Here is a 27,150-nt window from a genome sequence, read left to right as displayed (position 1 = left end):
TTGATGTGTAAATAAAGCTCAACAAGGTCTAGCGACTGGTCCATGTCCCTCTTGTAGTGAGTCCACCCGCATGTCGCCCAGGAGACGTAGCTGTCTAAGCCTCGTGTGTATTTTTGTGTCTAGCACAAATTACATCTCATTTCATGAAAGACGAAAACCTGCACGGAGGTGGAGCGCTACCGATTTTTCTGACCATGTGGCCTAACTAACCCAGATGCTTATAGGATAATAACGTTGTTGAAAATCAACAACGTTGAAACGACGTACGAGGCAAAGTTTTTAAGTTGATCGAATTGCACAATTTTTGGAAGCGAGAATAAATGCAGGGGTTTATGTTATCTGTACCTGCAGATTTTGATGACTTGTTATTGTCATGCTGACCACCATTTTTAAGGACCCCAACTGCTACCCGGTACCTCATCGCATACCCAGTTTAGATCTCTCCAATCTTCCTTTTTTCATTTTTTCTTTATAATTGCCACCGGAACGCTAACCAGTTGCATACGTACTCAACGTTTCAGGGCCGGAGTTGTGTAATTGAGTTCGGGATAATCATCTCATCTCGCTAGTATATCGCACGTCTTCGTTTTAACTTAGGTACCTTAACTGATGTCCCTTCGAGTTTATTGTTTCAGGTTGTACTATTTTGGGTGGGCAAATTTAGTTGCGTACGGGGCCCGTCGGTTGTCTTCGGTTCTTCCCCGCTAACCTCTGCCAGGCTGTCTCAATATTATCAAGACATGGGAGATGGGGAAGAGCAGACTAAAATGACAGATTACATCCATCAAGGGCTCCATGTAGTTATGCCAACTTACAAGGTTAGGTACCTGTACCTAACCTAAGATAAGGTATGCAAGGTATAAAGTATATATTCTTAAGTTGACCGTTAACCTCTATATCTAGATACGGTGTTACATTTTTCTATCTTGGTATCACTTCATAGACCATCAGTTTCTCCAAGACAAGGCTGAGGCATTCAGTTCGCGAACCACACTTCTTTAGCATTTCAGCCTTCCCCCCCTCCCCTCCCCCCGGCTGCAACTTGATTTTGCGCATCCCGTACTGTTCTTGTGACCACCAACTAATCTTATTCACATGCACATATGCCCCCAAGTCGAGAAGCTATGTCTAAAAAGACACCCCCATCCTTACCCAGAATCCGCTTCATTCCCTGCTGCAGATACTTCTTAATTGTCCTGTGCTTGATATTGATACATGTTATTACAGTTAATTATACATGGACGAGCAAGGGACGTATGCTTTGGCTTCCTAACGTCTTAATTGCCCCCATAGTTATTATCCCAAAGTCAACTCTTCCAATATGATACCGCGATCCTTGAGATCCGGGTTGCTTTCTTGCCGAGCGCACACCGCAGCCGTTCATTGTCGAAACGGGTTCCTCATCGCTCCGTCACCTTGGATATACATCACACTCCCCCCAAGGTTAAGTATAGGTAAGAGGGGGGAGTGTACTTCTCTCTCATACACCCGCACCAGTCTCGTACTTTTGTTACCTTAGGTACCTATTCCACCGCCCACTTCACACGCATTTTAATCTACTCTATGTGTTTGAGCAAATCTTTTTGGTATGTAGGTCTGAGCCGCAATTGTACATACCTCTCTACATACACCCGTTGATCGTTGACGACTTGTGAAGAGTAACCCCTGCTGGGTCAAAGATTAGAATAGGGAGACGTATACTATCGCCATAATAGATTCCATCACTTATATAAGGCCAATCGCCGCCTGGTTTTCTGTAGCTTCAACCCACTTGACTATCTGACTTAAAAGACAGACGTTTCCGTCCCCTTAAGGCCCGAATTATAACAACGACTTATATCCATTGCATTTCATAAGATCCGACAAACACCTTTCTCCTATACCCTGTTGTCGCTTCATTCCTACAGCTCCTCCTGACTATTATAATTTTTCTGTCAATTCACCATATAACTTACCATCATGTCTTCCTCGATCCAAGTCAACCTCGAATATTGTTCATCTGGCCCGTGGGTTTCTTCCCGGAGCAACATTGGCAGGCTTGTTACTAACTTTGTACTTTTTTAGACACCGGTCGGCCACTGAATCTCCTGAAAAGCTCGGCCAGATGCGAGACCAACGCCTTGCTATGTCGCAGCAGTCAGGTACTGACAGCTTTACCGACCGCTATCTCAGCGGAAGAGCTAGTTCTTACGACCACACGGCGACTATGAGACAGACGCTAGCTGATTTGACACCCCGACTCCCTTCCAACGCAACAAATGGATCGTCGGCAAGCAATGGCAATTCCAACTAGCCACTTTCCATCCCACAGGACGACTTAATGACCATTATATACAATGCTATCCATACGACAGATGGCGCGTCAAAGGTGGACGCCATATCTTTCTGCTGCTGCTGTCGACGATTTTATTAGGGGTTCTTTCCACGTCATCACTCCTTATGGCGTGCTTCACATCTTCACTAGTGTTCTAATTATTAGAGGCGGAGCTATCTTATGTCTTTCTTCTACTCATGAGTGGAAGATCGCGGGTTTCTTCTCGGATGGATAAATGTCACGGACTTTATGTATAACACGAGCATTTCTCCTCGTAACATGTATGCCTAGCTAGATTTCGAGCATGGGAATATTTCACGATGTGGCTTTTTTTTTTTCTTATTCATGTAACATATACCCTTTAGTTACCTCTCGATTTTCACAGAAGGATGCACTAGTGGAATGTTGGGACTTTTCCGTTCCAAAGCAGTTCATCAATAAAAGTTTTTGCTGTTCTCACTTCCAGGTATATGGCGCAGCCATCGGCTAATCATCTTGTGTAAACAGTACCATGGCACTGCTCTTGAACTGTTCCCACACGTGTACTATGTAATCCCTAGACCCTGTCTCCCACGTGCTTAGGCAAAGTTAATCTAGGTACACTTTTCCCCATAGATTAGCGATCCAAGTCCCTGTCAAGAAGGCTCAGGCCAGGGGTTTGCGGCTCGAGCCTGACTTGGCAGTCCCCCATGCGCACACACATAATCCCATCCAATCGGGCTGACCGGCCGCCTGTACGACAAACGCGCAGGCTAGCAAGTTAGTCTACCAGAAGCTTAGCTCTCAGCCATTGATATACAACTTCACAACGTCACTGGCGGCAATATACCAAGACAAATTAGTCAATGCTCATCAGCCTTCTCATTCTGTCGACGTTATGTACTAGTGGTTCCATCGTGCATATTGTACATCACTGCTGCATCTGGGATGAGCCGTTTTTTTTGGCCTAAGACCAATAAACCATGTTCTCAACCGGCTATTGGACTAGATGGAGGATCTAGAGAGTTTCAGCACGCTTCGGTTGCGCAAGAAGAGTGCTACCTTGCAGCGCGATAGGTCCTACATGCCATGAGTTAACCACCATCTACGCCCACGCCGCATTGCCAAGTCTCCAATCGCGAGCTTAGGTAGGTAGATACTACCTCGTGTCCCTGGCAGGTTGAGATGTGACGAATTGGCGTCCTACCTTTCTCCACTTTCCATCATTCCGGCATGTCTATGCACGACTTTACTGGGATAGATATCTACTGGGCTGGCACGTGGTTTAGAGAGATTGTCCATGCCAATGCTGCACCTTTTCTTTTTCTTTTAGGACTATATGCAAGCCGTATGGTAGGAAAATACTGTATCTTCCTTTTCCAGAGGGTGTCAGTAATCAAGCTGACATTATCTATCCTCGAGGCCAAGCCATCCCACGCCAACCAGTCCCTCTTAGCGCCTAGAAAAGGTGCCTCTGAAGCATACTACGCTACGACCAATCCCGTTCTCGCTCGTTTGTATCCGACCATTAGGTATGCATAACGGGAGTTGGTCAGACAAGAGCGTATCACTCCATAACGCTCTCGTATATTTTCTGCAAGGTACTACTACCCACTGTACAAAATGTGTTCTGCATAATCGTCTGGCGGCGCTGCGCGTGTCATTGAATTCGAACCGAGCAACATACCACAAATCATACACGAGTACCTAAATCTAGGCACCATAGATTGGTAGGTACAATACGATACGAACCTCCTAGGTAAGCTAAGGTACCACCTACAGTAGCCCAACACAATTGTTATTCGTTGACGGAAACATTTTCCACACCGAGGTCTTGCATAAAACCCACGTTTTTATTGTAGATCCGAAGTCCCGAAGTCCCGAGTCTGAAGGGAGGGTCTCAGGGGGGCCTGGCAATATAATCCCTACGCCACGTGGTGACGATGGAATGACCCGAACAGCAGTAGGGTTGAGCAAGGATGGCCCTGGCTCATCGCGTTGCCCTACGGAATAGGGAAACGAAACATCTGCCTCTCTATCTCCGGTCAATGTTGCAACGTTTTGAAACTCCCTTAGATACTGTAATAAGCATATATGCAGCAGCATTTTATCAATCTTGCATCCGTACCTAATGCATGCAGCTGTAATAGTGTATTAAAACCAAACCCTTCCAGCTGGTATCCCTCATCTCTCGCCATCTAAAGTCCCACTAACCCCAAATCTTTGCCGTTTTCGGTACCGATGCCGAGGAGGAAGGATCTCTAAGTCGCGCTCCTGCCCCCCGGTTACTGAAATTCTACAACTCCGCCTCGATCCCGTAGTTTCCCCGGCCTCATTCATCTCCCCGGCCGCTTATCGGGACCCCGGGAAGCCGACAATTAAGCCAATCTATTTCGTTTCCCCCCTTTTTCTTCTTCTCTCTCCCTTTCTTGTCTTCCTTTCCTTTCCTTTTCTTTTAGCCCCTGTTGTCCATCGGGAAGACCGGCGCAGGCAAGTCCCTAGCTCGGAGCCTACCATGCATTAGGTACGCATGCAGATATGCATAGGTAGGTACTTACCTTAGGTAGGTAGGTATGTACTTGGGAAGACACCCGCCGCGTCGCAAACAATGGTACCTTTCGTAATAGTATATGTTACCAAGTTGCTTATGAAAGCCCGTTTCGTGAAACTTATATCATAACGTTGCATGCAGAGATGGACATTTCTACTTCTCTTCCAGCCTTGCGTGTGCTTCCAGGATGGCGTGTTAACCCCCACGATATGCATCTTTGCTGCAAGCGCCCTTGTTACGGCCGATAGCAACAGCTTGGTCCACAACAGTCTAGGTTAGGTACCTAACATAGCTCGGCATTTCTCACGAGGAAACTTACCTAGGTGGGTAGGTACCTAACCTGAGGCAACTCGTCCAAGTATCAAAGTATCTCTGGATTATACCGCTTACACATAGGTATCTTACAGCGCAGCGCCCAAGAGCGTGTGATCTCATTTTGCTCGGAGCCCCGTCAGTCTCGCGGCGCTTCGGAGATTTCCATTTTTCCATTTTTCCATGACACGGGACTTTCCAAGGTTGGGAGTGCCGTTTCGATTTCCGACCGAGTCTACGGCTGGCTGTATGATGCGAAAAGGATAGACTAAGCACCTTGTTTGCTAATGTGCCTAAATCCCTCGTCCCAAGACAATCCAGCCGTCTTACATGCGCTAGACTCGGAGAGGGCTTTTATGACATAAGAAGTGAGAAGTTTATAGTATGGACTTGATGAGGGCGATTAACTATCTAAATTAAAGACGAAGATAAGTCGATTGCTGAATGAGCCTAGATTCGAGTTGCCGGAGTTGGCGCCCAGCATAAAAAGCAGGCCATATCTACCAAGTACCTCCTCGCCTTGATATGTCCATCAAAGTAACTTTTCATAACTTTTCCTTGCCCTTAGACTATGATATGGCGGTATCTACCTCTGAGACGCCCCTCGTGTGCGAGAAGGTAAAGAATCCGCTTCCCTCATGAACTGAATATACAGGTGGAAGCTACTACCATCGATGCACTACCTATGGCCTATTCGAAATATATATCTACCTACCTAGGTATGTACCTAGGTAGCTTCCCAGATCATTATCAACCGGCTCGAAATTAGAGGGACTATTAAATACCACGCGCCTTAGATGCAATGCCAACGAGCCTTATCTCCAGACATAACAACAACAACAACAACAATCATGCTATTTACCTTTGATGAATGTCTTTTTTACGCAGTGGTATATGTAAGCTCGACACTAGTCTTACTAACATTGAATATCGAGATTATAGGACCAGTGATGATTTTTTAGGTCAAGTTCTTGTATCTAAGGCGTAACCCCTCAATATAAGGTATGTAACCTGTATGTATGCCACTCCATTTCAAGGCATTATTCAATCAAGATATAGAGATTACTTATACCTTTACCTCGCCAGAGAGAAAAAATAGACTGCATGAGTTGTCTACTAAGTTATATTCCGAAGAGTTTGCCAAAGATTTATTTCATATCTAAAACACTCTACATCTATATTGTGGAAAACTCGGATGCCACTCTCTCTACTATAACTGATGTAAGGACCGATAAGTTGAATTCATATTTTCAGCATCCTTGATCCAACATCATGCACTTCGCATGAGAACTAGGTTAAATCTCTCTTGGTAGGTAGGTGCCTACCTAATCTTATAAACTCGATAAACACTCATGAAATCCATAATATTACCAATGTTCACACCGTCATTCTACAAACTCCCAAGTCTCACAGAGACATTTCTCCTGAGCCTCATAGCGTAATACCCAGCAGAGGCTTCGGACTCCCCACTCGGCGATCTAGCAGATGTAATAGGCTGTTGAGTTTGCACCACCATAAGCATCTTAGCTCGCATAAGGCAGCAGCTTTAACGCAGAGAAGAACCCTACCTAGCTTAATGATATTCTACACATTAGCAAACGTACACCGGTTGTATATTTAGTTCCTCGTCTTTAACTAATACTATATTTTTGAGATTCATCACGCGTCTCCTAATATAATGCAAACTAATAGCAGGCAGAAATATACCTAATTTTCTCAAGTTGCAGTTCCTCAAAATAGAATAGGTACCTAGGTAGTCTTCCTGAAGAATCCGTATAAATTGCAACCCTAGGTTGCTTTATTGGCCGACATTCTTCTTCTATGTAGCATATACCACATGGTCTCTATACTACTCTAATCTACCCGAGACGCCAGATGGTATCTACCAGCCTGGGGCTGATTCTGGAACTACCCGTCGACCCATCCGCACCTTACCATACGATACCAAGGTACATATATAAGGCTGAAGAACAAGATAAAATTAGGTCATGACATGTTGGTCAGTGGCTAGGTAGATTATCTGCTATGTATAAGGTATGTACGTCAGCCATGTACCTGCATACACCGTCTGGAAGGCCACATAGATTGATACTGGCTTGCTACAATTACCTACCAGCCCTATGCACGATGGCGGCATGGTACCATTGCATCTGCCTATCTGCTGCCAAGTACCTACCTACGTACGTAACCTTGGACATGCAACTGCAGCCGAACTTTCCTCAATGTGCCGGTATCTTGTGGCCTCCTCCCATCTCGTATGTCGTGTGACAACGCCACGCTTCTACATATCCGTGGACGGGGGCTCGGGTTCGGGGTCGATAACGATCAGAGGCATATGTCCGGTCTTACTTTATTCTCATACCCCTCCCCAAAAGCTAAAATACCTACCTATGCTAAGGCTAGGTCAGGTAGGAGGTAAGTATAACTTCCCGAGGCCTACCTACGGTAAGATGACAGCGTGGCGGACACCTATTCCATGCATACGCGCTGCACTGCACTGCTACGTTGCCCATTCGCTACCTACCTCCTAGGTATGCATATCTCCCGTCTCCCGCTTCTATTCTTTACCCCAAACTAGCCAACTATCACTTATTGTACTACCTACCACGTACAACAACCTGCTTATCCTTTCTCCCCTCCGCAGCCTTCCCCAACCACCACCACCACCACCGCTATCACCACACAGCCAGCATGCTAAATCTCACCTCTCACCCTCTCTCACCTCACATAAGACGAACCCCGAGCCATCAACCCAGCCCCCGCGGTTTCATATTCTTCATGCTACCCACCTCACGCTACCCACCTCCACCACCTCTACCACCACCACTACCCCCCGCGGAGAAGAGCCCGCATTCTCAGTATTGCGCCTCAATCATCTACCACTTTACCTTACCTCTAGAAGCCTACCTAAATTACCTAGCTTCCGTGATAAAAATGAAACGGCCCCAACTCGTATTTCCTTCCTTGCCTTCTCTTCTCGTCTTTTCTCGTCTTTCACCACCCCCAATAACGGCACATCCCATCTAATACGCGAAGCTAATAAAATAAGCACCTTGGAGTTGCGCGAAGGGAAAAAAAAACCCTTTATAACTTCCTATTCTCCTTATTATAGCACATATCAGGTACCTAACCTTAGGTAGGTATACATGTCTGCACGCACTCTTCGCGGATGGCTCCAAACGATTTCAGGGGTTGCTTTGTATATTAGTCGGCCCCCTAACTAACTAATGTATGCTTCGACGACCAATTAATACTACTAGATTATCCTATCTGCTTCATAGAAGTCAGAATAGAAATAGCACAAAACACTATTGCCAATTCGAGAAGTTCAGACGGTTAGGTATCTGTTATTTATTACCGTGTCTATGTATATATCCCATACTCGGGATGGACGGGCCGCCTCCCCCAAACCCGAAGACAGATAGACATGTATCCAAACAAGGCGCAGTAGACCCCGAACGAGAACCGTCCACCTATCCGCTTAGCTTAAGGAGGCCATCTCGAGATTGCGACTATCACCTCCGGGACGTCGGCCGTCTGCGGTTCTATGCTCTCTTTTGAGGCTATTCTGCGTGGGAACGAAAAAGCGACATGCTTTAGTTCGAATGTACGAACAAACCCTCTAGACCGAGCCCCAACTACCTAGCGCCACGCTTTTTCTATGTTGCCTACTGTTCCTAGTATAATCATAACTTCGATTTGCCTAGTCATTCAGGTACTCGGCCTTCGAGTCCGGCAACAGTAGCAAGGTTAACTTGGCTAAGCTGCTCGTGCGCCTCGCCGCTCAGTCCAACTCCCGCGAGGAGAGCTATCGACTCTACAACATCCGCTGGCTCTAGCATGTGCCACTTAGCCAACGTGACCTTTGTGCTGGCACCGACGGTCACGGTGAAGACATGATCCCTATCGACTTGTGTGCCGCTGAGACCGTTCAAAGCCCTGAACATATCTTCGTCTGTGAAGTCATCACCCATACATAAGACGAACTCGAGCCGTCCTTCTTGGTTCTTGGCGTTCTGCGGTCCGGAGGTTATGTGTGCAATATCGGAATTGTAATCGTTGACCAAGCGCTTGGCGATCTCGCCTTTATTGATGAACGTTGGCCGCACTTCAAGGTTGGCCTTGCCTTTCATTACATCAACATCCCACTTCTTGACCACGGTCGACTCTAGCTCCTTGTGCAGTGCTTGGGACGCGTGGACACCTTGTTCGGGATCGGCTTGGCGGTAGTGCCAAGTTAACGCACATCGTTTACGCTCGATGAATGAACCTAGCAATTATTCGTTAGCGTGACCATTAAAGAACTATAAGGTAAACTCACCAGGTACGCGGTCGGTATACTTCTGGAAGACTTCGACCACGTCCGCCTGCCAGCCCATGTCTAACTTCTCAGCCAAATTCTCCCACGTGTCGCTGCCAGGATGTCTGATAAAGCTTCCATGCTCTGCGCTGAAGCCAAGTTCCGAGATGTGGCCCAGATGCTGCTGCAAGAAATCTTGGTCTCTGCCAGAAATGATCCAGACAGCGTTCTGGTGGTCTGCTGCGAGGGCTTTCAGGGTTTGGATAACGCGCTCCGATGGAACAGCAGCCTGAGGATCCCTTACGATTGGGGTAAGTGTACCATCGTAGTCGAACATAAACAGACGCTTCTTGGCCTCGCGGTACTGCTTCAGCATTAGTGTACGGTCCAGTAGCGGTGTGACATTCTGGTTCTTTGTTGACGCCAGCGTGCCGACTAGCTTGCGCAGGAACTTAGTGATCCAAATTTGAACGTTCTGGGTTGTTACGTGCTTATAGAGGCTCGACTGCATCGCCATACGTTTCTCGGCAGACATGGTGAGAGCGTTGTGTATTTGGTGGGCAACATCGGTGAGATCCCAAGGGTTGATATGTATAGCGTCGCGCAGGCTCCCTGCAGTACCGCTAAACTCGGAAAGGATCAGCGGTCCATGCGTATCGCGCTGGCACACGACATATTCCAGACTGGTTGTATTCATACCGTCCCGGACCGAGGTTATTAGGCCGATGTCTGCGGCTCTGAGCAACGCAAAATATTCCTCTGGTGACAAATACTGCGGATAATGCTGTACCGGTGAGAATCCTAAGCTTCCATATGTACCGTTGATTCTCATGACCAACTCGTTAACTCTGCTTGCTATCTTGTTCTCAGGTTCCTCTCCTCCCTCTTCAATTGTGTTTGGGGAAGTGACTTGAACTAAGACTACCTTCTCCCTCCACTCGGGATAAAGCTCGAGGAACCTTTCGAACGCCATAAGCTTTTGCGCCACACCCCGGACACTATCCAGCCGATCACGTCCCACGATGATTTGCTTGTCCTTATAGAGGTCCTTTAAAGCATTATACATATCTGATACTTCCTTTGACCACGCCATCTGCTCCACCTTTTGTACGTCAATGCCGATAGGGAAAACGCCGACTTCGACCCGGGCCCCGTACGCATCTACGCCGACGGAATCTGACGGGAAGTCAAGGATCCGTGTACAGCAGCTAGCAAAGTGGCGTGAGTAGCTATACGACTGGAAACCGACCAAGTTTGCACCAAGCATGCCTTCAAGGACCTCCTTTCTTCGCGGTAGACATCTCAAAAATTCGCTACTGGGGAACGGGCAATGAAGGAAGAACGAGATGTACATGTTGGGTATCCTCTGCCGTAGCATGCTAGGGAGTAGCAACAGGTAGTAGTCATGAATCACGACGATATCCCCTGGCTTATAGATCTCGATGATCTTATCGGCAAACTTTAGATTGGTACGGAAGTAATCGGCCCATTCGATACGTTCCGAACGGCCATCGTTAGGTTCATGTTGCTTATAGTGAAATAGGGGGTATATCGTGTGCTCAGCGTACCGGCGCCATCGTGCCTGGTTGTTCAGCGTAATGCCCTCGTCGCTCGTCTCGTTGTCGTCGGCAAGCCATACGGGGACTGCTTTAATACGCCTGTCGTGGGCCAGTTGTTGCTCTAACTTCAATTGGTGTTCGCGTGTAATCCACAAGCCGTCAACTTCAGGGGGTGTTGGCGGCGCTTCTCCGTCCAAGGGTATGGGAGCGGAGAGATGGCTCAGGCCTGGAATATTAGCAGTCGTGTCGTGGATAGTCTCTGGTGCAGACAAGGACTGGGAAGGCGACTCAACCTCGCCAGTCCACGCAACTACGGTATGATTCCAAGGCGCTTCGTCGGACGAAAGGTAGGAAAACGAGTCGAATAGAGCTGATTGACCACGACGATGGTCCAATTCCTGTTCTGCGTTAGTTTTAAGACAAATATGCTCCGCAAATTACATCAAACTAACCCATTCTCCATTTTTGTGGTATTTAAGAGAGTAGGGCGTTGTAAAGGTAACCGAGATGATGTTCCCGCTGAGAGCTAAATCAGGAGCCGCAGCTCGGATTTCCGATATAGACTCTCTCCGCCCCTTCGTCGAAATGCTCATCCGTCGCAAGACTTCATGGTCTGAAGTTGCACCCTTCACCAAATTTGTTGGAGAAGATCCGTCCGATGGCTGATCTGTCGGAGGTGGTCGAAACGAACCGCTGCTGTGACCAGCAGGATCCCGTGTGAAGTAGCTCGGACTGGCCGAGTTGGTAGAACCAGTGCTTGTTTGTGACGAATAGGTAGAAGGTTGAATGCCTGGAGTTACGGGGACTCTCGTAATAGACTTTCGAAGGTGAGGAGGTAGGTCAGGCGATTGTTGAGAATCGCTTTCGTTGAGCGCTTCGCGAGGGGAGAGAGACATTTGCTCGGCCTCCTTTATGATGCTGTTAGCGACGGGGTTGTCGGTTTCTTGCGTACGTTCTGCCATAACTGTTTAGTTGTGTTCCCCCTCGATAACCAAGTGGCAGAATAATATGACAGTTTTGAAGTTCTATTAAACTATGAGATGTAGCGGTGACAAGATTAAGGGGAAAAGGTGCAGGGTTATAACAACAATTGGTTAGGCTATAACACTGATGATAATAGACGAAGGACAACACCAATAGGGCAATCGAGGCCAGGAAGAAAAACGTAGAGAAGGGAGCCTAAAGGCTAGGTATGCGTAGGCAAAAGGCAGCTTCAAATACGGGGAAGGAAAGGTAGGGGGGGAGAGAAGCAGTGGAAAAGTAGAATCTAGAAGGCCAGAACAGCATGGACTCATAGCGGGGCAACCATCGTTGTCGTGATAATTGGTTTATTCTTACTTTTTTTTTTTTTTTTTAGGTACGATAGTGGGGTATAGAAGTTAGAGTAATGATACCTGATAGTGATATACCTAGTGATATTGATAGGTGAGAGGTGAGAGGTGTGGTTAGAGTGTGGTAGAATGCAACCGGGAGGTTTTGCTCCTGAGCGATGTGGGCTCCAAATACCTAGCGACAAGTTCTCGAAAAATGCGCCAAAGCACGGAAACCCACTATAGTGAGTATAGTGAGAAGCCAAAGAGCAAGGTCAACCTTCGAAGGTGATCTGATCTCGGTCTTTCTTCGTCCCCAGATTTAGACTTGGCGTTTTCTTCCGTCTAGGCTGTGCGGTAAACAGCAGGTGATATGGTATGGTATGTATGTTGGTTGCTGAATATGGGTAGGTAGAAAGCATGTGCTTTTTTTTTTTAATATATTTTATAATAAACTAACCATGGAAGGAACTCAATTCGAACTTAATTAAAAAAACAGGAAGGGTGGTCAAATTAAGAGGCACGTTAAACCGAGCAATCAGGTAAGTTGACCTATTATGTGTTGCAGAACTCCCCAGACGAGGTAATTGAGGTGATTACAGATTGATTGCAGACGTCCATGCGTAATTCTATGTCTTCGGTAGTGGGGTAAGACTTTTTGTGAGCCTGTGACGCTGGCACATGCTGAAAGACAGGCTGGGAAGAAATTGTGGACAATGGAAGACATCATGGACAAGGAAGAAGAATGGAAAGGCATGGAAATACCATTGGTCAACCGGGGGGGGGGAGGGGGACCCCAGACTAATCTCTTCTGGGGGGGTACGTACATTAATGACGTATAAGATGGTATAGGTAACAACTGGGCAAGAAAAAAAAAAAAAAAAAGGCAACTGTGTCAACGTGATTCTGTGGGGAAAGAAGAGCTAACATAACTGGTATAACACGCTTAGGCGCACTAATATGAATACCTTCTAAAGTACCTAACCGGCTATGCAATTAGGTGCTTTCTAACTGGAGAAAGAAGCATGGAATACATGTAGCGTAATCACTACCCAACCTGGTCGGCCGAACGGGTTTACACTACACTAAATACAGTCCTGCAAACAAGGTCTCCTGAGGGCTGCGCGGTAAGTAATACGTTCATGTTTATAAGCACTATCGAAACCATCATGATTGGGGCTTCTCTAACCCCTTTCTGGGTTAACGAATTAAAAAAAAAAACAAAACAAAAACAAAACTTCCTCTAAATAGGCTACATAACAATTTGGTTATTGGTTACCAACAAGTCGCATCCCCTAGATAAATCTCTCTCCTATTAGTGGATGCGGGCAATATAATTCAAACTCCTTGAAAGTATTAACACACATAGAAGAGCAGCGATGTTGCATGTTCGAGACCTGTCTCTACTACTACTGCAGTAAAACGGGCCGTCTTTGGGCCTCTCACATCTGTCCATCTGTAACCGAGATGTCGGGCAATCGACCTCAAAAATAATATAATTGTTGTATATATAAGTCGAACCATTAGTCCACGATGTGACGAACCCGATAATCTCCGCCCCAAAGGAGCCCTTATAAAAGACGCTTAAATCGGATGTAAATAAAAATCACATGTAGCCTTGGCTTGATGTAGGTACATAATATTATAAAGATGCGTCGAGATTAAGCGTTGAGGGATTTTGCGCTGCGGGATTACATGTTGTCGTTACTATAGTACTAGTAAATTGGAGTAGAGGGTGATGAGGGCATTCACGGCCCGGTAACCCCCGCGATGCGGTTGATAGTGCTTTTTAATCGTGCATTACGCGTTTTACACTATATTCTTGCAGAGATCTACCTCGGTTCTAGAATTTTGCCATGGAAGATCGGTTATGTCCCTTTCGTAGCACCTTGGTATTGCCAGCCGACATGCTTTACACCACTTTCAGGGGCGGTAAAGCTGTCCCTATTCCCTGGGAAAAGGGGCTCGCATCAATAGTCGCTCCAGAGATTCCGCTAACATGGGACGGCGACCCATATTTCCAGGAACGCTTCTACGGGGTAGGGAGCTTGGACTCGATACATTGTCGTATTGGTATTATCTACCAAGATTGCCAACGACACTACTAACCATCACCGCTACTTCGCGGTCCCACCCGCCGCCACCTTTTTCGTTCTCTCCTTTGGGGGTCTTCCCCTTGGCGGCCGCCACAGTGCTAGGAGGCTGAGTGCCCCGGATAACGCATTCTCTGATGGCTTCTCCTACGCTGTTGCGGTTTGCCTTCAATGTACGAGCTGAAACGCCTCCGCGGTTTACAATTTCTTGAACCCGTGTTGCTAAGATGCTTGCCATAGTCCTCCAAAAGTAAGATGCAAGCGAGCCAGTCTCGAGATATGCCAGCAGGGGCTGTAGAAGGTTGGATTTGTCGGATGCGTGCTTATGCGCCGGCAGAAGTGGATGCGCAGGCGCATTTGTTGAAGCAAGTGTCATCTCTAGGGCGATTATGTTTTGGCATCTCGAAGAGATTTCGGCCAATGTCCTGTCTAGCGACGGTAGCGTCGCAAGTGACCTCGCCAGAGATGTGATAGAACTCTGTAACGCGTTGCGCAGATATATCTCGAGGATTTGTAGGAGTAGCTGAGGCGTCCATTTATCAGGTTTCGCGCCGGTAATGGGCGATATAAGGTAAAGAGTGATAGCAGCAGATATCGTTCGAGCCTTGACCTCCTCACTCTGCGCAAAAGTAGCTGTTCCCGAAGCGGAACCGATGCTGAACTCTCTTACGATCTGTTCCGAGGTGTTTTTAACCGATCTTTCGATCGGCGTTATGACGTTGTCCTGTAAACTCTTGATCGCGTTGACCCTATCGAGACCGCAACCTTCTTCCCCGGGTTCTTTCTTGTCGAGGATCTCCCGTAATGATAAGATGGTATGTGCGCAGCGTACTAGCGCTCTATGATCCTCTTTTTTGCTGCTGCTAGTCGTCGTAGTAGCTGATGCTGAGCTAGATATTTCGGAATGTTGGATCTCAAGCTGGCGACCTAGTTGAAGACAGCGACCGACAGACCTTCCCAGCTTCAAGGTTTCCCATAATCTGGCAGCAACTTGGCGTACTTCATCAGCTTCGGCATGTTTTTGTATAACCTCTTTTTCTAGCTGTTTATAGCTCTCGTTTAAGCTCTTGACCTGGTTGTCAATTTCAGATATTATCTTTCCACTCGCTTCTGTCTGTTCTTTGGTATAGGTTAAAAGCGGGATCGCGGACCGGGTAGTAAGAAGGTCGATATGAGAATCAACCTCTTGGGCATCGAAAAGCACTTTAGATAACGGCGTCGACAGGTCTAAGGGAGTATCGTTGGGGTTATTTGTAGCGAGAACAAGGCTATTAGCGAAAGAAGAGGGGCTGAAGTCCGGGTCGAGAAAGGTATCGTAATCGACGTAGGACGCATCTTCATCCTCGTGGGCTGCCATGTAGGATATTAGCGGGATATCGGGACGAGTTGAACGTCCTTTGAAATTGAAAAGAGATGTATTGTACAGGTTCCAGTGTTTCTAGGTACCTGGTATTGTATTGTACTTTACAGATTGCGAACACCAACCGTTAGACCAGGTAACCCCACTAATCGATAGCATCCATTCAATGCACTCGGATGTACAATGTATGTTCAGTGTTCCACTGTTCAATGTTCCAATTGACAGTGACAGTAAATCAAGCCACGAAAAGCTCAGCATCTAGCCACAAACCCTACAAAAGCCACAGCATTTTCACATGCATCATGTCAGTCATTGAGCACAACGCAGTGAGATTTATTCCTTTAACCAACACCGCTCAGAAGCAAGAGATTTATTACAAAAGTCCAAACATTAATCAAGCCGATTCCCAATTTCCAAAACCCAGGTTCATTAGGTAGATACCTTGTATATAATCCTTCAGGTACCTCTAACTTATGTCGCATCACCCACCAGCTACTTTCCCTACTTTCAGATACCGTAGCTCTTAAACGCGCCGTCGTCGTTCTTCTTAGGGGCTCCACCCGCTCCGGTGACACCGCCGACGGTGTTCCCAACAGAACTCGTCACGCCGCCGACGGTGTTGCCGACACCTTCGGTCGTCTTGCCCACGGCGCTTCCTACTCCCCTGGTAGTTGAGTTCAGCCCGTTTCCGAGTCCTTCGGTCGTGCTACCGAGGGCGCCGCCGACACCTCCGAGGAGTCCGCCTTGGCCCTTGGCCTTCTCGCCCCCGGTTAGCACGTTATCGACGCCGCCGACTAGACCGCCGAGGAGTCCGCCGTTCTGGTTATTGTTCGACATTGTGGATTGTGAAGTGGTAGTTAACTTTCGTGTGTAGATTTTATTTTATTCTTCGTAACTTAGTGATCAAGTGAAGCGAAGTGACGGAATTTCTTGTATGTAAAGTTGTCTGAATAGAAGCGTGTTTCGTAGTTAACCATGTACAGGTTCGTTTTCCAACCATTCTCGGGGATTTACTTCAATTTATAGAGCCAAGTGGTTGTTTCTATTCCTATATTATCAACAAGCCAAAGGGTATAATATGATGTAACCCCCCTCTTGCTAGAAACTTATGCTCACCTACGAACAGACGCCACATGAACGCATACCTTCTGTGGCTTGCGTCAGAGGTGTGGGTAGAAACTTGTTCTATTAGCCTTTGTCAGACCCCAGAACCAGGATCCGGATTTCTCATGGGCCACTCGTAGGTAGTTTGGCTTGCGGCTCCGATGCTGACCTACTATGTAAAAGTCGGTTTGATTTGCTAATCCGGATCTGCAGGTCTTTAGTGACGCTAATGGCCTTAATAGCCAACAGCCAGGGCCAGGATGCGACTGGCGTCATCCGTGGAGAGATCGTCGATGGATTGATGGATCGGACGATATTGTTAAGCTGAACCGTTAAACAGACCGGACAGATCGACCGCACAGAGTTAATAAAATTTAGTACGAACATTTCGTAGTTTTAGTCGAGGTAGTTAGTTATGCTTGACGTAATTTTTGTATTAGTTCCAAGTTACTTTCTCGTCGGCAAGGCCCGTCTCTTCATATTATCAGACGAGCTACCACTAGAAACGATTAATGGCTTTATACATACGACGTGATTAATAGTTTTGAGGTACCTGCATAAACCTCCATAATTTGATAATTGCAGGCCAAGATAATACCAAAGTATGGACTATTACCTGCTATGGATTCATCATCTACTTTGCAAATACTCAGTTACATATTGTGCTTCGAACCCGATTTCTCAGCCATTTTCGCATGCTTTGGAGTAACGACCCGTGGCAGATGTTATTATTGGTTTACTTGGACACTCTGGTTTGGTAAAGGGAGTTTCATGGCCACGATAGATATGATCCGTATGAAATAAAGCACCCTTAATCTGAAGACGCATCTGCCCTGGCAGCTGGAGAAGCTTTTATGTACCTAAACTACGATAGAGCAAGAAACGAAGAATTTCCTATATGAGGCAAAGAAGTTAAATACATAGCTCGAAAATCTGGCCAAGATGTTCAAACTCATAGGTCAGAAGATATTGTGTATCCTATTTAGTAGGGATGTCGTGGAAATCCTCCCTGCCGGGTGTTGAGGGGCTAGCAAAAACTCAAAAGACAAAGACAAACTCCTCATTTTGGAGGTCAGTTAAGTTCTCAAACGCTCGGTCACCAGGTTTTTCCACATCTTTGGTCGAAGCTGTAGCCGTCACATCGCCTTCCTCGGTGTTAGCTGCGCTCCTGATGCCATCGTCGTTTCTTTGCTGCGTTGCTGCGGCATCCTCTGAAGAATCCAAGCTAGTATCGACGATAATTGCGCTTTTACCCATGGCCACACGTCTCTTGGCGTGGCTTGCGTTTAGAATCTTGAGATACGTCGTAGTGATCACAGTTAAAATGATGATTACGATATAGAGTGCCAGGTTGGAACGCAAGCCCTTAGCGTAGCCCGGGGCTTCCTTCTGTGAGTAGAGCAATGGGCCAATCACGTTTCCTACGGACTGGCCGATAAAAAGCACAGCATTAGTACATTTCTTCTTGGTATCTCCAGCTGTGTTTTGAGATGCCCACGAGTAAATGAGCGGAGCTTTTACATATCCGTTAGTATCTCTGTTGGGGACAATCGTGCTATAATACTCACTGATGCCGGGATAAACGGAAATAAGGTAGTAACCGGCCAAAAGGGGCGCTCGGTGAGGTGCGTCTCGGGGAAGTACCATGAGCATCACGCAGCCCGCTATAGGGGGTATACAAAGCGCAGCGATGACAGGCCCCTTCTTCTTGATCTTTTGAGCTATAAATGCCCCGCCAACAGTTGCGACTAGTTGTACGAACCCGAAAGGGATATTGAAGAGGATAGTTCCGAATGGATCGAATCCAAAAGTCTTCACTATCAACGGCCCGAACGTCGAGATGCCACCGGACGGGATGCTGATTGAGAACATTAGTGCGAACCAGAGCCACGATTTTGGATCCAAGAGTGACTCCTTGAGATGATCGCTTCTCCACTCGCGGGATACGACGCCCATTTGGTTCATGCGCAAGCGCTCGACGGCTATCAGCTTGTCCTTCTCGCTTAGGAACTTTGCTTCTACCGGCGAATCTGGCATGAAGGCCAACATGACGAAGCTGAATACGATTGTTATGATTCCGAAGAATAGAAATATGATCTGGATGGTATTGTTAGCTTAAAATACGGTACGTATAATAGGAAGCACATAATTCACCTGATAGGAATGCAATGGTGACGATATATGGCCCAAGCCGTAAGTGATCAAACTGCCAAACTTCGTTGACTTCAGCAAAGCAAGTACTTTGTAGGATAGGAGGCATAGCATACCATATTCGTGAATCCATTCATGGCACTAGAATATCCGATTTTAACACGTTTCGGCCTCGCTTAGAGTTTTCAGGGGTAGGCGATCTTTGAAGTCGCATACCTCTTAAGAGTATAAATACTTCAAAGACAAGTTTTGTACATGACGCGCGGACCATACCGCAATATAGTATGGGCTGTGAGAGAGTATAGAGGCAAACTTACTACCAATAGCTGGTTCTAACAGTCTGCTCTCGTCTTCTCCACCACATCTGAGTGATAGCGACAAAGCTAGGCGCAACGCTCGCCTCGAACACGCCTAGGAAGAAACGCGTCGCTAGTAGGCCGCCGAAGTTATGCGCAGCCGCCATACAGGTAAGCGACACGCCCCAGAGCAACGCCATAGCGCTCGTGAATTTGGCGATAGGGAGGCGCACGAGCAACCACGCCAGAGGCGGCTGCATAACGAGCTGCGCCAAGTACACGATGCTGCCCAGCCAGCTGTACTGATCGCCTACGAGTCTCGTGTCCTCGATCAGACCGAACACGGAAGCGTACGCAAGCGTTGTCTTGTCCAGTCCCTGCAGAAAGTAGACCGTCAGCATGATAGGAAGTATGACGATGTCGATGCGGCGTAGGACACGCGCCGACTCCGCCGGAGTCACGGATATTCTCTGCTCCGCAACGGCTTTAGCGAGGAACGAAGCTGCGATGTCTCTGCCGCCATTGCCGTCGTGCCCTTCACGGTGGGTATTTGGCGGCGGGATTGCATATGCGACTTCTGCTGCTGATGCCTTGGTCACACCCATTGTGATGCTTCTCGTAACGTAAGATATTTCTTACTCTCGCCCACAACTTGGTAGCACCCTGTGATATAAGTGAAGCACATGATGCAGAAACGCGTTACCGATAACCAGGTCCGGGAATGAGGAGTAAGTGGGAAAGAGCCGGGATGACTCCTCGTTCTATTCCAGGATAGTGACTTTTACTCCGCACTCCGTCGCGTGTCTGTCAAGGATCAAAGGTCACATGCAAAGACTTATCTCGTTTTGTTCGACATAGATCGGTCTCGACTAATTGCTATACTTGTGATCACGACTGCCGGTGCCATGTTCAGGGCACTCGGCTCTGAAGTCGATCAGCATTAACCCGATCACCGAAATAGAGGCTTCGGCGATGTAAGCATATACGGATATGCTTCTAGTCTGCTCTTCCTCGCCTATGGGTTTGCTTGGAGTGACTACAATGAGATGAGTATTTGCTTATTCGTATATATGACGTTATCACGATCTAAATCTTTCATAACAATAGTATAGTAGAGCTCGACGGTATAATCTAATAAGTTTCATCGGAGGTTCCATTGGGAAAAACCAAGCATATGGGGGGATCTTAATGCTAGTACGTAGATAGTAGCGGTAACATGCGAATAGTCATCATGACATATGCGCATAATAAGACCGACGGCTCATTCAACATCAGGCGAGGTCGGTTTAAACTGCCTACAGCGATAATAATATGCGGGTTGGTTCACGAAGCTGTTGGTATCACGGGGTCGTTGAAAGGTCTCCCTGGTTTATCTTATGACCTCGAAGACCAGAGAGGAAAACTGAGCTATCATAAGATATTGAAATTATTCGTCGCAGACGTGTCTGAAGAAAACATTCATAGAATCGAGTGACGTTAACTGTTTCAAGAGCACCAAGAGCTCTGACGGGGTTTTCCGTTTCGAAATTATGCTATGCTGTCGCAACAAATTTAACTGACGCGTCCTTCCCACGTCCATTGATACGTAGGGTGTGTTGAATTTCACCTTCAACTCAGACATGCCGCAGCTAAGAGATGAGAAACTACCTAACGGACCAATGATAATCAGTTGCTGCATAAAATAAAATTACCACCAGTGGTCGAAGAGACGAATGGGCTGGCAAGGTCGTACGAGCTGCAACCTTCGGGATTTACACTATTCATCTGCTAGTTATCTGTTATATTTATAGTATTAGATCAGAAAGTTAATATGTCGAAATCGGCAATCTACAACATGCAGACTGCAAGTTTCGAAAAAGCAAATTGATAAAAGTAAAACCCTGGGCGAGGGGCTACCTCTATTCTATGTATGATACATCATGGATTTGACCAAAGCTGTGAATAAGAAGAGGTCATAGGCAGCTGTTAAATATGAACCTCATTTCCACCAGATCGATGGCGCATTCTTAATACCCTTAGGAGCTTTAGCCAGATCACACAAGTAAATGCACTTTCTTCAGCTGAGTTGCAAACCGCCCGAAAAGAAATTGATGCGAGACAGCGGCTCCTTTCTGTGATACTATCCATAGGTAATGTGATACCCTACTGCACGTACCTGCATTCCACGTTGACAAACACTGTCAGGTTGTAACATAGTATGATAGGATAGGTCTGAAGATCCAATCCCGGCCACGAGTCGTCGCCAAGAGATACCGGATACTGTACGGCATGGTACGGTACGGTACGGTACCATAAGCGTCACGCTTGTGGGAATAGTTTACGGACATCACATCGACGGTTCATTGCAGTAGAGTATTGAAGCTCTAACTTTCGTATTTCGCATCTTGTCCAAGTTAAAGCAGGAAATAAGGTAGGAAATAAGGCAAGGGCCCGATTATTGAGAACCGTGGTATCGGAGGCCCGAGGGTTGTAATATGTGAGAAGGGATTGATTTGGGATTGATTTGTCAAGGGTTAAACGATTATGGGGTTTTATTATTGTTCAACGGGTGAGAACTTATCAGACGGCTATCGGTCTATCGGTATTACTGACATCCCCCCCTAAACTGATCTATGCAAGCCATCTGCAAGGGGAACAAGAATTAAATTTGTCTTGGTACGAAGTACTTGGATACGTTAGCTACCTTCACCTCTAGGTACCAGCCTTAAAAGGTGCCGATTGGGCAAAGATGGGTAAAACTTATTAAGAAACCCCTGCTAAGGCTCCGTAATGTCGTACAATCCCTTAGGTAAGAATAATCACACAGCAAGCACATCACAATGCAGGTGCTAATACAGGTAGGTAATAGAAAAAGTTTAATCCCCATGTTCCCCCGCAAACCCATAACCCCGATGCCGAAAAACAAAGCCAAAGCCAAAAAAAAGCTTGGGTCGGGTACATGTTTACTTGTATAGGTACCTAACCTGTACCTATTGTACCAACCTAAGGTTTTCTTTTCTTTTCGCTTCTCCAACTTTTTGCATCTCCCATATCAAGTCAAGATACTGTCCATCTGCATGGCGTTGCCGCAACCCGCTCAGCGGCGGCGCCTAATGTTACCGTCTGCACCCGAGTTCCTACAGTCTGAAATCACCCAAGTCAACCCAAGTCAACCCAAGTCACGCGTACCCCATGCTCTTGATTGCTAACGCTGCTCGCTCTCTCTGGTCTAGGCCTAGGAGAGAATATGCATCGTGGTGCATCGGCTTGCCAACTACTTGGAATGCTGTCAGCTTGCAGGGTCACGCCGCCTCGTATCTTGGAAAAGGGAGGCTGAGGGAGACACTGGCGAGGAGAGACAAGGAAGACAGGGAAGTGAGAATAGACCTCAGACCTGGAGCACGGAAGTCGTAGTGGAATTCCGTCAGATGATGTCGTGGAATGCGTATTAGCCTGCCCTTCTAGGGGAGTTCCCATACAGTAACCGTATTTACTTCTACCATCTTCCCGTTTCCTTACCTACCTAGGTATATATCGAGTATATGAACACCGCGATACCCGGTCCTTGGATAATGCCGCTTTCCTACACCCCCCTTTAATCTACGCGATACGTCGTCCAGTTCCCGCTCGGAGGGTTTCCGAGGCTCGTGGAACTTCAATGATCACGATAAACGTAGCTGTTCTCGTGTTGTGCCACTTGTGCCGACTTGTATTCGCCGTCGATACCACTGTCGACTTATCATGTAATAAGTACGTCGGTTTCGCTACGCCGAACGGCATCACGCAATGGCTTGGCATCCGGTACGCCGCGCCGCCCGTCGGCGATTTGAGGTTTATGCCTCCGCAGGATCCTCCATGCAACAATACAACACAAATAGCTGACCAGGTGCGTGTTTCTCCAGATATAATCTAATGGCATAAACTCCCTATCCGGTCATCTTTGCTGAGACATTTGTTTCTGTAATAGCACGGGATGCTTTGTCTTTCAACGAGCAATTCTCCGCCAGACAGTACTCATTCGGAAGATTGCTTGTTTCTCGATGTGTATGCGCCGACGGAGGCGACTCAGCACTCCAAACTACCCGTATTTTTCTTCATCCAGGGTGGGGGTTTCAACGTCCTCAGCAATCCGAATTTTAATGGATCCGGTTTGATTGAAGCGAGCGGGAATTCGATTGTCGTCGTTACCTTTAATTACCGTGTAGGGCCGTATGGATTCATCACTCATGAGGACGAGATTACGCCTAACAATGGCTTGCGCGACCAGCGGAAAGCACTCCAATGGGTGCAAGACAATATATCCCAATTTGGCGGCGATCCTGGACATGTCGTTCTGGGCGGTGATTCGGCGGGCGCCGCTAGTATCAGTCTTCAAATGGTAGCATATAATGGCAAGAAGACTGATTTGTTCCATGCCGCTGCGGCAGAATCCGTATCCTTTGCCACTGTTCTTACCGTCGATGAGAGTCAGTACCTTTATAATAATCTTTCGGCACTCGTCGGATGTTCGGGGTCTGACTCTCTCGCTTGTCTTAGAAATAAGACTGCCGCAGAACTCCAGAGCCAGAACACAGGCTTGCCTTATCCAGGCGAGATGTCGAAACCGTTATATGCTTGGAACCCGGTGCTCGACTACGACTTTCTCACGGACTACACGTACAACTCGTTCGCCAAGGGCAAGTTTGTCAAAATACCCGTGATATACGGCGATGATACCAATGGTGGGACAGTCTTCACACCTAGAAGCACCTCGACATTAGCTGAAAGCGAGGCATTTCTCCGTGCTCAATTTCCTTACCTAACCCGGGACCAGCTGGACGAGATCAGTGAAATGTATCCAAACCAGAACGATAGCTGCCCCAGTACTGGCTGCTACTGGCGCCAGGTTAGCGACGTTTATGGTGATTTGAGATATATGTGTCCCACATTATATATATCCTCGGCTATGAGGAAACATGGTGTCAGTCGCTCATATAATTACCACTACAACGTCGAGGATCCGGATCAGATCGCACAGGGGCTAGGTGTACCTCACACGGCAGAGCTGGCAGCAATATGGGGTCCTGAAAATGCTGGGGGTGCGCCGGCGAGTTATACAAATGACGGCATTAACGTTCCAGTCATCCCCGTCATTCAGGCGTACTGGACGAGTTTTATCCGTACTTTCGATCCGAATACGCACCGCCACACCGGCTCAGCATACTGGGAGAAATGGGACGAGGATGACCAGAACCGACTCCTATTCGAAACAGGCGGTAGTACTATGATGGAAACTGTCGATGAGGATTTACAAAGTCATTGTGAATATTTTTGGAGCATTGGCGTAGATATTCGTCAATAGGGGGAATGATCGCTTTATATAAATGCTCTACCTCGCGACTGGGAAACGGGGGAGCGACTTCTATCCGGGCTTGCGTTACGGTTTTTGGGACCTGTCAGAAATAGATAGAACTTATACCGCGTATACCAGAGTCGTAGGATTGAATTGGGCTAGCTTACGTAGATTTAGATACGCTAGGTTGGTGATACCCTTTTGGATAAATTCTTTATTTTGTTTGTTAATAAACTGAAGCCGATGTTTCTCCATTCTACGACATATCGCGTAGGGGGAAGCCTTTCTCTCATCTGCGTTAACGATGTGACTATTTACAAGGACCTAAAGGGGAGCGCATCCCTCATAAAGTACACAGATACCTCCAGTACCCTATATACATGATTAGAGTTGGAATATTGTACAGAGTAATTAAATGACGGGAATAATAAACACCATGGTAACGACGCATTTGCCGCCGGTCCCTGCACGAATATCCAACATAACGCCGATAGCAAGCATAATTCACATAATCCAGGAATCAAAAATTCACCGTTCAGTACCTAGGTAGATTCCTTCATTTGCCAGAGTTTCCGGTAGCAGGTATCTAAGCCGCCAGCGCAGCATTCTCCTTCCGTAGCTTCTCTACCTCCTTTCTCAGGGCGACCACCTCCGTGGTCGTAGCCAAGCGCTCGTCAAACAGGCTCTTCATGGCGCCGCGCAGCTCCCTCCTAGCCTCGACGAGCGCGTCCACGGACCGCTGCATGTCGTCGTACAGGGTCGTCTCCGCCTTCGTCTTCCACGCCTTGTTGTTGTCCCGGCAGCACCGGTTGAACTCGACCACGAGCTGGCTGTGCTCGGCCTGCAGCAGCACATACTTGCTGGACAGGCGGTCGCCGCTCTGCTCCGCCGCGTACGCCCGCGCGTAGAGCTGCGTCACGAGCCCGAGGACCACGGGCGGCACGTCGACGCCTTGCTCGCGCATCTCGGCCAGGATGTCCAGGATGATGTTGTACCCGTTTTCCGCCGGCGTGTTCAGGCCCGAGGATACGAGAAATTTCACCCCGTTCTCCATGGGAAGATCTATATCCCGAATTTGCTGAGTATTTGCTAACGGGTATACCTACCTAAGTGTAGAACGATGAGCGAGCGGGACTTACTAGGTATGTAGCCCGCGGAAATTATGATTATTATTATTATTATTAACTAATAGGTAGGGAGTAGCGGCTTGGTGTATACGGCGCTGGAAGAGTAAGACGTCGGCCTTGGAAACTTGTTGTCGCGCGACGGATTTTATACTTATATGTCGACGATGTTTCCAAGACTAGGAGACATTAGGAACGTGTTGCTGATCTTAGAAGGGCTAAGTTCAATTCCTGAGAAAAAACGTAAAATGAAGGTACAATCCATCTCGAGTTGAAAAGTATGGCAAGCGGTAGATAAGGGGGAGAGGTAAGGTATTTATGCGTAACGTGATGGTTGCTAGGTAACAGGCACATACCTCCTAAGATTAGGTAGGGTTCGTACGAAGGTTATTTTTATTTTATTTTATTTTATTTTTCTTCCTCCTATTCCTACAACTACCTCTCAGTTGACAACTCAGTTTCTTCGTCACTTCGTGCAAGACACAGCTTCTGCCCAAAACCTGACATGATCACGTTGTGACATAATTCGAGAATCAGGCTTACCAGGTGCCTAAATTGATTACTATTCACAATATTCGATCTCTTAGTCCATCTAGTCAAGTCCCGAGGTGAGTGTTTAGGAGGCTCTAGTTTAGAGCCAAGAGTAGAGCCAAGAGTATAGAGGCCAGCGAAGGTTAATTCAGATCTGAGTGATCTTTTCGTAGCTACCACGCGCCGAAGGATATGTATTTACTGGCCCCCTAACCGACTCCAATCACTATCCACTAGAGTAAACAAACTTTCTATATACGTCACAAAGACACTTATGCAAGGGAAACTCCGTTGCTATTTAGACTTTATTTTTAACATTTCCTTGTCTAACTCGAAGAGTTCGATTTTACATGCCGATACAGTATAGTGCATCCTCTTCTCGGAAACCTCCGTACATCACAACGTCAATTCTAGGTATCAAGCTACACCCATTCGGACATATTCAAATATTTTTACACTTCGGATCACTTTAGAACCTCCCTTCACGACCAGCTCTCATTGTAGCTACAATTCATGTACCAGATGATCTCTCAATATCCTACCTAGGTACTCAGACGATTGTGATAGCGCCAGGGGTTACTGGTAAGACGTACAACTCTGACGACATTGGATCCATGTTCTGTAGGAGAATGACAACGTCCCGTTAAACATGTGCTCGGCTACGGAATAAGCCGTAGTTAGTTCTATGCGGGTGACCTAGGCGTACAATCGCGTACAAGCTAAATGCAGTTGGGAAAGTTGTAGCGAGTCAGTTGCTGATGATGGGGTACCTAATGCGTGCACTCAAGCGAAAATATTGAGAAGAGTCTACAGCGGCAAGTTATAGGCAGATATGAAATACCGACGCGTCTTCCT

General features: G+C 47.1%; 8 protein-coding genes across 8 annotated transcripts; 3 read left to right on the top strand and 5 right to left on the bottom strand.

Annotated features, from left to right (window-relative positions):
• The first annotated feature begins 1,226 nt into the window (after positions 1–1,226).
• F4812DRAFT_440647 (uncharacterized protein) lies at positions 1,227–2,774 on the top strand. The gene is made up of 3 exons (XM_047935160.1): positions 1,227–1,586; positions 1,658–2,006; positions 2,065–2,774. The coding sequence occupies exons 2-3, from the start codon at positions 1,960–1,962 to the stop codon at positions 2,291–2,293; spliced, it is 276 nt and encodes a 91-aa protein (XP_047787157.1). The 5' UTR covers positions 1,227–1,586; positions 1,658–1,959; the 3' UTR covers positions 2,294–2,774.
• A 5,805-nt stretch (positions 2,775–8,579) lies between these two features.
• Positions 8,580–12,420, bottom strand: F4812DRAFT_141929 (glycosyltransferase family 20 protein). The gene is made up of 3 exons (XM_047929633.1): positions 11,468–12,420; positions 9,478–11,413; positions 8,580–9,426 (listed from the first exon to the last, which is right to left on the bottom strand). Exons 1-3 carry the CDS (start codon positions 11,975–11,977, stop codon positions 8,864–8,866), a joined length of 3,009 nt encoding a protein of 1,002 aa, XP_047787156.1. The 5' UTR covers positions 11,978–12,420; the 3' UTR covers positions 8,580–8,863.
• Positions 12,421–14,352: 1,932 nt separating this feature from the next.
• On the bottom strand, positions 14,353–15,974 carry F4812DRAFT_141556 (oligomeric Golgi complex subunit 5). Its single transcript, XM_047929632.1, has one exon. It carries the CDS (start codon positions 15,773–15,775, stop codon positions 14,402–14,404), a length of 1,374 nt encoding a protein of 457 aa, XP_047787155.1. The 5' UTR covers positions 15,776–15,974; the 3' UTR covers positions 14,353–14,401.
• On the bottom strand, positions 15,941–16,712 carry F4812DRAFT_440632 (uncharacterized protein). The gene is made up of 2 exons (XM_047935159.1): positions 16,271–16,712; positions 15,941–16,211 (listed from the first exon to the last, which is right to left on the bottom strand). Exon 1 carries the CDS (start codon positions 16,613–16,615, stop codon positions 16,286–16,288), a length of 330 nt encoding a protein of 109 aa, XP_047787154.1. The 5' UTR covers positions 16,616–16,712; the 3' UTR covers positions 15,941–16,211; positions 16,271–16,285.
• A 383-nt stretch (positions 16,713–17,095) lies between these two features.
• Positions 17,096–18,192, top strand: F4812DRAFT_440618 (uncharacterized protein; the record flags this gene model as incomplete). Its single annotated transcript, XM_047935158.1, has 1 exon — positions 17,096–18,192. A coding segment is annotated over exon 1 (178 nt), but the record flags the coding sequence as incomplete, so codon positions are not given.
• Positions 17,921–19,934, bottom strand: F4812DRAFT_452648 (MFS general substrate transporter; the record flags this gene model as incomplete). Its single annotated transcript, XM_047936382.1, has 5 exons — positions 17,921–18,396; positions 18,451–18,979; positions 19,037–19,096; positions 19,150–19,174; positions 19,351–19,934. 5 exons carry the CDS (start codon positions 19,932–19,934, stop codon positions 17,921–17,923), a joined length of 1,674 nt encoding a protein of 557 aa, XP_047787152.1.
• Positions 19,935–22,241: 2,307 nt separating this feature from the next.
• On the top strand, positions 22,242–24,905 carry F4812DRAFT_440594 (alpha/beta-hydrolase). Its single transcript, XM_047935157.1, has 2 exons — positions 22,242–23,194; positions 23,276–24,905. Exons 1-2 carry the CDS (start codon positions 22,967–22,969, stop codon positions 24,647–24,649), a joined length of 1,602 nt encoding a protein of 533 aa, XP_047787151.1. The 5' UTR covers positions 22,242–22,966; the 3' UTR covers positions 24,650–24,905.
• Positions 24,906–26,040, bottom strand: F4812DRAFT_440592 (uncharacterized protein). The gene has a single exon (XM_047935156.1). It carries the CDS (start codon positions 25,692–25,694, stop codon positions 25,227–25,229), a length of 468 nt encoding a protein of 155 aa, XP_047787150.1. The 5' UTR covers positions 25,695–26,040; the 3' UTR covers positions 24,906–25,226.
• Between the last annotated feature and the right edge of the window lie 1,110 nt (positions 26,041–27,150).

Source organism: Daldinia caldariorum (assembly GCF_022478825.1).
Source record: "Daldinia caldariorum strain CBS 122874 unplaced genomic scaffold F4812scaffold_17, whole genome shotgun sequence".
NCBI lineage: Eukaryota > Fungi > Ascomycota > Sordariomycetes > Xylariales > Hypoxylaceae > Daldinia > Daldinia caldariorum.
Note: the sequence above shows the minus strand (reverse complement) of the source record. Positions and strands in the feature narration are given on the sequence as shown.